Here is an 11,645-nt window from a genome sequence, read left to right as displayed (position 1 = left end):
TTTCTTTTTTTTTTTTTTTTTGAACCTAGCGTATTTTCCAGGCTGGAGTTCAGTGGTGTATTGTCAGCACACTGCAACCTCTGCCTCCTGGGTTCAAGCGATCCTCCTGCCTCAGCCTCCCTAGTAGCATGGACTATAGGCGCAGACCACCGCAACTGGCTAATTTTTGTAATTTTAGTAGAGGTAGGGTTTTACTATGTTGGCCAGGCTGGTCTCAAACTCCTGACCTCAGATAATCCACCTGCCTCTGCCTCCCAGAGTGCTGGGATTACAGGTGTGAGCCACTTCGTCTGGCCTTGAATGAATGTATTCTTGACTTCTACCCTATCCCTAACACTGTCAATTTCTTGCTTCATGAAGTGAATATAGATATGTGATATGAATGGACATCTGATTCAATCCGGTAATCTGGGGAGAGCCAAAAACCCAATCAGGATTACCTGGGTGGAGCTTCACAAAAGCAATCAGATATCATTTTCTGATTGGAAGCTAGCAGCGGATATGTGGAGGGGTGTGGGTGGGAGTTGTGATTAGAAAGGTCAATAAAAGCTTCTAAAGACCCACAGGAGAGACCCAAAGTCTTCAAGCCTGGAGTTCCTGCCTGGTTCTTCCTGAGGTCTGAGCACCTTCTAAACTACATCCAGATCTGGTAAGTCACTAATTTCTGTAAGGACACTCCCATCTGACCTAGAGTCAGTCAGTCTGGGATGGTGACAGTGCAGCCAACGATGGCACAGAGTTATATCCTGTCCTTTTTTTTTTTCATATGAACAATTTGAGGCTTTGAATTTTTTCCTCTAAATGCAGTTCTGTCTTTATTTCAAAAAAGTTGATTGTTCTTTGGTTTAGGTCATTTCAAAATTCTTGAAGGGAGCAGTGACTCATGCCTTTAACCCCAACACTTTTGGAGGCCAAAGTGGGAGGATCATTTCAGCCCAGGGGTTTGAGACCAACCTGGGCAACATGACAAAAACCCTCCTCTACACAGTGTTTTTTTTTTTTTTGAGGGTGGGGATGGAGTCTCACTGTGTTGCCCAGACTGGAGTGCAGTGGCACGATCTCAACTCACTGCAACCTTTACTTCCCGGGTTCAAGCAATTCTCATGCCTCAGTCTCCATCCTCAGAAGCTGGTGTCACAGACATCTGAAACCATGCCTGGCTAAGTTTTGTATTTTTAGTAGAGGTGGGGTTTCACCATGCTGGCCAGGTTGGTCTTGAACACCTGACCTCAAGTGATCCACCTGCCTTGGCCTCCCAAAGTGCTGGGATTACAGCTGTGAGTCACTGGTGCTTGGCCTTTACTTTTTTTTTTTTTAATTAGCCGAGCATGGCGGCATGCATCTGTAGTCCCAGCTATTTGGGTGGCTGGTGTGGGAGAATCACTTGAGCCCAGAAGATTGAGGCTGCAGTGAGACATGCTCACACCACTGCTGTACTCCAGCCTGGGCAAAAGAGAGAGACCCTGTCCAAAAAACAAAAACAAAATCAATCAAAAAGGATCTTTGACTTAATTTTAAACCAATCACATCCTCTTCCACCCAAATGGAGACATGGCTGTGGGGGGTGCATGCCTGTAGTCCCAGCTACGTGGAAGGCTGGAGCATGAGAATTGCTTGAATCTTGGATGCTGAGGTAACAGTGAGCCGAGATGACACCACTGCACTCTAGCCTGGCCAATGAAGTGAGATTCAGCTCCCTCAACACCGAAAAGAATTTCGCCACCTAGGTGATCTTTGGATATATGAAGATTTCTACTGTGTTTTCTTAGGGACTGTCATCTCTGTCTTTGAAAACTGTTTTAACTCTGAAATATTTTGATAAATTTGACGTGGCCAAGGATCCCTCAACAAAGATACTTTCAAGTTTTCTTTCTTTCTGTCTAATATCAGGAAGAGGTTCAACCCTTCCCTATCTCACACTCAGGACTTTGAAGGACACATATTAGTAAAACTCCATGTTTGTGAAGGGAATCAGTGAATGAGTCCTGGACTTTCACCCTATCCCTAAATCTTTCATTTTGATGGATCAATATCTAATTCGATCAGTTAATATTTAAGAAAGTCAAAAATCCAAACAGGATTAACTGGGTAGACATTAAGAATTCTAATCAAATGTAGCTCTCTCTGTCTCTCTGTTCAATCTAGCCTATTTCCCAGGCTGGAGTGGAGTGGTATAATGTCAGCTCACTGCAACTTCTGCCTCCTGGGTTCAAGCGATCCTCCTACCTCAGCCTCCCTATTAGCTTGGACTACAGGCGGAGACCACTGCATCTCACTGAAATTTTCAATAATGAGGCTGGGGCGGAGGCTCACACCTATAATCCCAGTATGATGGGAGGCCAAGAGGGGTAGATTGCTTGAGACTAGGAGTTGAAGACCAGCTTGGAAAACATAGCGAAATCCACTGTCTTTACAAAAAGTCAAAAAATAAAAGATGAGCTGGGTGTGGTGATGCATAACTGTGGTCCCAGCTACTTGAGAGGCTGAGGAGGAAGAATCCTTTGAGCTGGAAGGTCAAGGCTGCACTGAGCTGAGATCCCACCACTACACTCCAGGCTGGGTGACAGAGCAAGACCCTGTCAGAAAGAGAGTGAGAGAGGGAGAGAGAGAAAGAGAGAGAATGAGAGAAGGGAGGCAGGGAAAGAAGACAAGAAAGAAAGAAGGGAGAGAGAGGGGGAAAGAAAGAAAGAAGGGAGTGAGAGAGGGAAAGAAGGAAAGAAGAAAGAGAGAGAAAGAGAAAGCAAGCTTAAATAATGAAAAGAAAACAAATAGAACCTGTTCTAGGCATGCCCCATGAATGTTCCCAACAAGCTTATTTGTAGGAACTGAAAATGTGGGCATGTAGGCTTGTGACACTCCCATTCCCATTGTTTTAGAAACTTAAGGAATTAGTAATTTCCCCCAATGGTAGGAGGGGTTCGCTTTCAGGTTCCTCCACACTCACTAGTCACTGGATGGAACACTGGATAGAAAGGAAGGGCTAGTGGTGGCCCTGCTTCCTCACTCCTTCGGAGACGCTCATGCTGATGCAGCAGAAGCAGAATGCTGGCTTAATGGCCACTGAGTACAGAGCAGAATTGGACTAAACTGAGGGCTCTTTCACCATTGCCAGAGCAGTGACTTTGGCCCTGGGAGAAGATGAGATTGCATGGGCTTGGCCTGAGAGTGATGCCTTTTCTCTGGGTTTGTCCTCTGGAAGTTTTCCCTGCAGATTCATGAAGATGAGCATCCGGACTCCACCCAGACTCCTGGAGCTTGCGGGGCGGAACCTGCTGAGGGATCAAGCCTTGGCCATCTCCGCCCTGGAGGAGCTGCCCACAGAACTTTTCCCCCCACTGTTCATGGAGGCCTTCAGCAGGAGACGCTGTGAGGCCCTGAAGCTGATGGTGCAGGCCTGGCCCTTCCGCCGCCTCCCTCTGAGGCCTCTGATAAAGATGCCTTGTCTGGAGGCCTTCAAAGCTGTGCTCGATGGGCTTGATGCACTGCTTACCCAAGGGGTTCGTCCCAGGTGAGGTGGCCCAGGTGGGCTAGTGGGGAGGGCCCAGGTGTCCAACAGAAGGAACAGCTGGGTCATGAGAAGTGAGGAGGCCCAAGTGGGGGATGGTGGTGGTGAGGAAGCTGAGAGGACTTGGCCATTCACCAGCTCCTCAGGGAAAGCACTGCTCACCACACAAGGTCCATGGAGGTAAGAGGAACCTCTCCTCAAATGGCACTGAAAGGCACCATGAAAAGTGAGAACTGGGCCGGGCACGGTGGCTCACAATGTAATCCCAGCACATTGGGAGGCTGAGGTCAAGAGTTGGAGGCCAGCCTGTCCAACATGGTAAACCCCAACTCTACTAAAAATACTAAAATTAGCTGGGCATTGTGGTGGGTTCCTGTAATCCCAGCACATTGGGAGGCTGAGGTCAAGAGTTGGAGGCCAGCCTGTCCAACATGGTAAACCCCAACTCTACTAAAAATACTAAAATTAGCTGGGCATGGTGGTGGGTTCCTGTAATCCCAGTTACTTGTGAGGTTGAGGCAGGAGAATCATTTGAACCCGGGAAGCAGAGGTTGCAGTGAGGTGACCTCACACCACTGCACTCCAGCCTGGGTGACAGAGGGAGACTTGGTCTCAAAACAAAAAAATGTGGAAGTGGGCAGGATCCAAGGGGAAAACAGGGTGAAGAAAAGTCAGAGAGAGGGGCAAGAAGCAGGGAGGGGAGGAGCTGCTATCCAGGATGTGGAGTTTAAGTTCAGAAATGAGTTCTGAAATTCTCAGTCTCACCTCTATTTTCCCACAGGAGGTGTAAACTTCAAGTGCTGGATTTACAGGATGTCTGTGAGAACTTCTGGATGGTTTGGTCTGAAGCTATGGCCCATGGGTGCTTCCTCAATGCCAAGAGGAACAAAAAACCAGTGCAGGACTGTCCAAGGATGAGAGGACGGCAGCCCTTGACTGTGTTCATAGAACTTTGGCTCAAGAACAGGACTCTGGATGAATACCTCACCTGCCTCCTTCTATGGGTCAAGCAGAGGAGAGATTTACTACACCTGTGCTGTAAGAAGCTGAAAATTTTGGGAATGCCCTTCCACAATATCAGAAGCATCCTGAAAATGGTGAACCTAGACTGTATCCAGGAGGTGGAAGTGAATTGCAAGTGGATACTGCCCATCCTGACACAGTTTACCCCATACCTGGGCCACATGAGGAATCTTCAGAAGCTCGTTCTCTCCCACATGGATGTCTCTCGCTACGTTTCCCCAGAGCAGAAGAAGGAGATTGTTACCCAGTTCACCACTCAGTTCCTCAAGCTGTGCTGCCTCCAAAAGCTTTATATGAACTCTGTTTCTTTCCTCGAAGGCCACCTGGACCAGCTGCTCAGGTGAGGGAGAGTGGTGAGCTTTCTCTGCAGACCACAGCAGAGCCTGTTACAGTAAACACTAGTGGGCATCTACTGTGAGCCAGCCTATGAGGATGAAACAGTGAAGGGGATACTAGAATGTCCATGCATTGTCCTGTTGGCGGCCCTGTCCTGAAATGGGTATCATGCAACCCTCCCAATAGAGGCAGAGGGATCAGCTAGGGGAGATGCTATAGAGAGGCTGCCATGCTAGGAAGCTAGCTACTGGAGGGTTCAGATCTAGTGAGGGTGCCTTTCTGGATTCTTCCTGAGGACGTGTGTCTAAGTTAAGATGAGGAAAATTGGCCAGGGGCGGTGGCTCATGCCTGTAATCCTAGCACTTTGGGAGTCTGAGGCAAGAGGATAGCTTGAGCCTAGGAGTTTAAGACCAGTCTGGGTAACATCCCAAGACCCCTGTCAGAAATGAATAAATAAAAGTAAAAACAAACAAGATAACTTTTTTTTTTCTGAGATGGATTTTCACTTTGATGGTCCAGGCTGGAGTGCAGTTGTGACATCTCAGCTCGCAGCAACTTCTGCCTCCCAGGTTCAAACGATTCTCCTGCCTCAGCCTCCCGAGTACCTGGGATTACACGCGTGGGCCACCACACCTGGCTAATTTTTATATTTTAAGTAGAGACAGGGTTTCACCATGTTGGCCAGGTTATTCTCCAACTCCTGATTTCAAGTGATCCACCGACCTTGGACTCCCAAAGTGCTGGGATTATAGGCGAGAGCTACCACGCCCAGCCAACAAGATAATTTTTAAGAAGATGATGTGAAGTAGGGAAGTGAAGTGGGCACTGAAGAGGGGAATGCTCAGCAAACCTGCACATGTCAGAAAATCAGCTTTGTGCCCCACAGTTTGGTGAACATGAATGATCCCATCTCTAATTCCCTGTTGTAAAAGTTTCTTTTGAGCTCCAGGTAAATTAATTACCTAGGAAATGTATGATTCTGAAACAGAGGGTCAGGGAGCAGGCACAAAGAATGGTGAAAGTGATAGATGGTTTGCTGATGATACAGGCGTGTCAGGGACGCCTGCAGCCCGCCCACCCCAGCTGATGTTGCAGGATCCTGTCTGGGTTTGTCCTTTATGCCTGCATCTCCACTGGGCTCCTGTGGCCCAGGGATGTGGTTTTCTGCCTGACAGATGAGGAAAGGGAGCTTGAGGGATTCTGTGAACTTGATCCATTCCTATAAATGATGGTGAAATGAGTCAGCCTCAAATGGAATTATTTTTTCTCCTTTTTTTTTTTAATAGAGTCTCGCTCTGTCACCCAGGCTGGAGTGTAGTGGCATGATCTCTGCTCACTGCAACCTACACCTCCTGGGTTCAAGCGATTCTCCTCCCTCAGCTTCCCAAGTAGCTGGAATTGCAGGCTCCTGCCACCACACCTGACTAATTTTTGGATTTTTAGTAGAGAGGAGGTTTTGCCATGTTCACCAGGCTGGTCTCAAACTCCTGATCTCAAGGAATCCACCAGTCTCAGCCTCCCAAAGTTCTGGGATTACAGGTGTGAGTTACTGGGCCGCGTCTAAAGTGGGATTGACCTCGGTGGCAAAGCTCTTCATCACGCATCATCCTAAGTGTTGACCATCAGGCCATCAGAATGACCCTGGACTTGGGCAAAATGGTCTCCATCCATTACCTTGAAGCCATTCCCCACCACCCTCCACTCACCCCTATGATTCCCGAGAATTAACTTCTTGCTCTCTCTCCCCAGCTGTCTGAAGACCTCGTTAAAGGTCCTCGCAATAACTAACTGTGTGCTTTTGGAATCAGACTTGAAGCATCTATCCCAGTGCCCGAGTATCAGTCAACTAAAGACCCTGGACCTGAGTGGCATCAGACTGACCAATTACAGTCTTGTGCCTCTCCAAATTCTCCTAGAAAAAGTTGCAGCCACACTTGAGTACCTGAATTTAGATGACTGTGACATCATAGACTCCCAAGTCAATGCCATCCTGCCTGCCCTGAGCCGCTGCTTTGAGCTCAACACCTTCAGCTTCTGTGGAAATCCCATCTCCATGGCCACCCTGGAGAACGTGCTGAGCCACACAATCATACTCAAAAACTTATGCCTGGAGCTGTATCCTGCCCCGCGGGAGAGTTATGGTGCTGATGGTACTCTCTGCTGGAGCAGATTTGCTCAAATTAGGGCTGAGCTGTTGAAGAGAGTGAGGGACTTCAGGCACCCCAAGAGGATCTTGTTCTGTACTGACAACTGCCCTGACCGTGACGACAGGTCATTTTATGACCTGGAGGCAGATCAAGACTGCTGTTGAATGCCTGCCTATTTGGATGGATAAGTCAAACGCTTTCTTCTGGACACTTGGAAACTAAAACCTAGGTCTTAGGTACATCCTAAAGGGAGCACAGAACCCATCGTTTCACACATGGGCTCTGAAAGTGGGAAAGGAAAGGTGATCAAGCAGGGGCAGGACTTGGGGGAAATGTTGCCATGGATTTGATGGGACTTTGGGAACCTGTATCCTGTAGAGTCGAAAATGGGAATCTGAATGTCTAGAGTGGAATTCAGGCTTGAGAATACATGAGGGAGTTACTCTTGCATGGATGGTTGTAAAGAAACAATCAGAAATAAAGGAAAACTGAGCAGAATCTGTCTGGTGCCGTCTATTATTAAGTAACCTGTTTTCCAGTTTAAGCCTCAGGAATCTTCAGTTATTGATGGAAAAACAAAAGGCACTAACTGAGTTGTCCAATCAATAAGATGCAGCCCAAGAAAATCAAGGCATTTAAATGAAATTTGGTTATTGTAACCAGTTTCCTCCCATTCTTTTATTTGAGACAGAGTTTGACTCTTGTTGCCCAGGCTGGAGTTTAGAGTGCAATGGTGCCATCTCAGCTGACTGCAACCTCCACCTGGGGTTTAAATGATTCTCCTGCCTCAGCCTCCCAAGTAGCTGGGATTACAAGCATGCACCACCATGCCCAGCTAATTTGTGTATGTTTAGTAGAGACAGGGTTTCCTCACTATGTTGGCCAGGCTGGTCTCAAACTCCTGACTTTGGGTGATTCATGCAAGTAGGCCTACCAAAATGCTGGGATTACAGGTGTGAGCCACTGTGTCAGGCTTTTTTTTGTTTTTGTTTTTTAAAGGTCTCCTGTCACTCAGGCTACAGTGCAGTGGCACAATCATACCTCATTGCAGCCTCAATTTCCTGGGTTCAAGCGATCTTCCCACCTCAGCCTCCTGAGTAGCTAGGACTACAGCTGTGTGAGCCACCACACCTGGATACATTTTTTTAGTAGAGACAAGGCCTCGCTGTCTTCCCCAGGCTGATCTGGAACTCCTGAGCTTGTGATTCTCCTGCCTTGGCCTCCCAAAATGCAGGGAGTGTAGGCGTGGACCAGCACGCTTGGCTTGGCCTCCTCCAGTTCTTCACTTCTGTAGATGTCTGTTAACTCCTTGTTAGTTGCTGTGGCTGTTCAGTGGGTTAATACACACTAGGTGGACACCAAAGGCCTGGAACATTACTGGGCAAGAACAGTGAGCCAATCCACACGGAAAGCACCTCCTTCTCAGGGTCTTTCACCGCTAGCCAGATGCTGAGACCCTGCCCACTCCTTGTGAGCCTCCACATGCTTCCAGAAGCCTTAGTTGGTGGACGTCAGCTTCACTGCACAAGGAGCCACTCTCTTCCCGCTGCCCTGGAAGGGGATGTCCATATTGTGTATTGGCTGGAGACTCTGGGCAGCATCAACCCTTGCTTGTTCCCCTGATGACCAGCAGCCCTTCTTAAACTGGTTGTAGCCAGTAAAGACAGCCACATTCCCTTTAAGTAAAATACTACAACTATACAGGCATGTAACACTTTTTAAATATTTCCATCTGACATTTTAAAAGTTACATCTTTTTGGGGAGCTAGGTCAGATTGATGAGAGATTTTCTCATAACACCTCCCCTCTCTCTCTATCAAGGAAGAGACTAGTGCAGCGTGTTCTGGAATCTGACATCATCAAAGGGTGGATAACGATCAAGTGCCTGAGGGTGATGAGTGACCTTCCCTGTGCTGAGGAAGCCTGCATAATGGGCACCCAAGTGAAGGATCCTGCTGAGTACTCAGGGGCTGGTGTTGCTGTCAGGGATGTTAGCCAAGAGCCTCAGCTTCCTGTAAAATGAGGATGATGATGTCCAACAGCTTATGGGACCTTGGTAGGATCCAATGAGATGGTTCATGTTTAGGGCTTGGCATGGGGTCTGGCACACAGTAAGATCAATACATCTTGTTCTTTTTTCTCTTCTCAGCAGAAGTCCCAGCACTTTTCATCTTTCAATCTCACCTCCTTTTCCTGATAATAGAGAGGCAACAAGAACTCAGGGCATGCAATGGGGCTCATCTTCTACTCTCTGCCACAATTTCATCATGATTCCCCCAAAGAGCAGAGCCCCAGGAGCCAGCAGGGGGCAGGGTGGGCATTTCTGGACTGGATTCATTCATAATAAGATCAAAATTTCCAATCCGTAAGTCTCGGGAGCCATCTGCTGATAGATCCGACCAGATGGTATAATTGAGTGTTGCAAGGATTATATTTTATGGTGTTTTTAAAAATTTACTATTATGAGCCAGGTGCAGTGGCTCATGCCTGTAATTCCAGCACTTTGGGAGGCTGAGGCAGGTGGATCACCTGAGGTTGGGAGTTTGAGACCAGCCTGACCAACATGAAGAAACCCCTTCTCTACTTAAAATACAAAAAATAGCCAGGTGTGGTGGCGCACGTCTGTAATTGCAGCTACTTGATAGGCTGAGGCGGGAGAATTGTTTGTACCTGGGAGGTGGAGGTTGTGGTGAGCTCAGACTGAGCCATTGCACTCCAGCCTGGTCAACAGTAGCAAAACTCCGTCTCAAAAAAAAAAAGATAAAATAAAATTTATTATTATGGCCGGGCATGGTGTCTCACACCTCTAATCCCAGCACTTTGGGAGGCCAAGGCAGCCTCGGGATTTTGAGACCAGCCTTGCCAACATGGTGAAACCCCGTCTCTACTAAAAATACACAAAATTTGCTGGGAGTGGTGGCATTCGCCTGTAATCCCAGGTATTCAGGAGGCTGAGGCAGGACAATCACTTGAACCCGGGAGGAGAAGGTTGCAATGAGACGACATCGTGCCACTGCTCTCCAGCCTGGGCGACAGAGCATGAAAAAAAAATTTACTATAGTGTGAATACTATTAGAGTATAAATATTTGTGTTGTAATTTACGTATATGAAAGATTAGAACTTTTAAAGAATGCAACGTGATATTTTAAGAATGGTTAATGGCCAGGTGTGGTGGTTCATGCCTGTATTCCTGGCACTTTGGGAGGCCGAGGTGGGTAGATCACGAGGTCAGGAGTTCCAGACCAGCCTGTCCAACATGATGAAAACCTGTCTCTACGAAAAATACAAAAAATTAGCCTGGCGTGGTGACAGGTGCCTGTAATCCCAGATAGTCAGGAGGCTGAGGCAGGAGAATTGCTTGAACCTGGGAGGCAAAGGTTGCAGTGAGCCGAGAATGCAGCACTGCACTCCAGCCTGGGTGAAAGAGGAAGACTCCGTCTCAAGGAGGGTGAGAAAAAGAATAGTTAACTTGGTTTGAAATGTCAAAACAAATGAGATTTTGAAAACTAATTTTAAAGACACTGAACAATAATCATTTCTTCTTTAAAATGTATTTAGAACAATACAATTTTAGCTTTGAAAGGAAACATTACAGTTTTTTAAAATCTTGAGTTTATTTCATTTTATTTTATTTTGAGACAAGGTCTCACTCTGTCGTCCAGATAGGAGTGCAGTGGCATGATCACGGCTCACTGCAGCCTTGACCTCCTAGGCTCAGGTGATCTCCCTGCCTCCGTCCCCCTGGTAGCTGGAACGATAGGCATGCACCATCATGCCTGGCTTATTTTTGTATTCTTAGTGAAGACCAGGTTTCACCATGTTGCCCAAACTGGTCTTGAAATTCTGGGCTCAAGCAATCCACCTGCCTCGGCCTCCTAAATTGCTGGGAGTGAGCCCTTATAGGCATGAGCCACCGCACCCAGCCTTGAGTTTATTTATTTCTTTATTTTGGAGATGGAGTCTCACTCTTTCACCCAGGCTGGAGTGCAGTGGTACGATCTCAGTTCACTGCAACCTCTGCCTCCAGGGTTCGAGCAATTCTCCTGCGTCAGCCTCCAGAGTAGCTGGGATTACAGGCATGCACCACCACACCTGGATAATTTTTGTATTATAATTATTATTATTTTTTAGTAGAGACAGGGTTTGTCATTTTAGTCAGGCTGATCTCGAACCCCTGACCTCAGGTGATCCACCCGCCTCGGCTTCCCAAAATGCTACGACTATAGACGTGAGCCACCACGCCCAGCCTTTTTTCTTCTTTATGGCAGCTTTAGATTCACAGAAAAACTAAGCAGAAACTGCAGAGTTCTCATCTACCTTCTTCCCCCTTCAATACACAGCACCCCCACAGGATCAGCACCCACACCAGCACAGAGCATTCGTCACAACCAATGAGCCACAGGGACACATCATTATCACCCAATATCCATAGTTCACATGAGGGATCATTGCTGGTTTTGTACATTCTATGGATTTTAACAAAGGGATAATGACATGTATCCACCATTAGAGCATCATGGAGAGTAGTTTTCTTTCCGTAAAAGTCCTCTGTCCTCTTCCCATTCATCCCATTGTACTCCCAACCCCTCACAACCACTGGGCTTTCTACTATCTCCATAGAAAAAGGCAAATG

At 47.3% G+C, this 11,645-nt stretch overlaps 1 protein-coding gene and 1 long non-coding RNA gene across 2 annotated transcripts; both read left to right on the top strand.

The window, feature by feature from the left end:
• The first annotated feature begins 3,020 nt into the window (after positions 1 to 3,020).
• On the top strand, positions 3,021 to 7,459 carry LOC129143332 (PRAME family member 11-like). The gene is made up of 4 exons (XM_063789725.1): positions 3,021 to 3,064; positions 3,212 to 3,508; positions 4,287 to 4,868; positions 6,614 to 7,459. The coding sequence occupies exons 1-4, from the start codon at positions 3,021 to 3,023 to the stop codon at positions 7,173 to 7,175; spliced, it is 1,485 nt and encodes a 494-aa protein (XP_063645795.1). The 3' UTR covers positions 7,176 to 7,459.
• A 1,462-nt stretch (positions 7,460 to 8,921) lies between these two features.
• LOC129143165 (uncharacterized) lies at positions 8,922 to 9,380 on the top strand. The gene is made up of 2 exons (XR_008546308.2): positions 8,922 to 9,067; positions 9,164 to 9,380. It is a non-coding gene; the product is annotated as an uncharacterized LOC129143165 (long non-coding RNA).
• Positions 9,381 to 11,645: the final 2,265 nt, after the last annotated feature.

This window comes from Pan troglodytes, chromosome 1, assembly GCF_028858775.2.
Source record: "Pan troglodytes isolate AG18354 chromosome 1, NHGRI_mPanTro3-v2.0_pri, whole genome shotgun sequence".
NCBI lineage: Eukaryota > Metazoa > Chordata > Mammalia > Primates > Hominidae > Pan > Pan troglodytes.
This window is presented reverse-complemented; position numbering and strand designations above follow the sequence as displayed.

What these genes read in the sequence shown, in the direction of transcription:
- LOC129143332 (XM_063789725.1), top strand. Translation starts at nt 3,021, where the DNA reads ATGCTGATGCAGCAGAAGCAGAATGCTGGCTTAATGGCCACTGA. An exon ending in ACCCAAGGGGTTCGTCCCAG is followed by an intron (nt 3,509 to 4,286) that starts GTGAGGTGGCCC and finishes ATTTTCCCACAG; the next exon opens with GAGGTGTAAACTTCAAGTGC. An exon ending in CACCTGGACCAGCTGCTCAG is followed by an intron (nt 4,869 to 6,613) that starts GTGAGGGAGAGT and finishes CTCTCTCCCCAG; the next exon opens with CTGTCTGAAGACCTCGTTAA.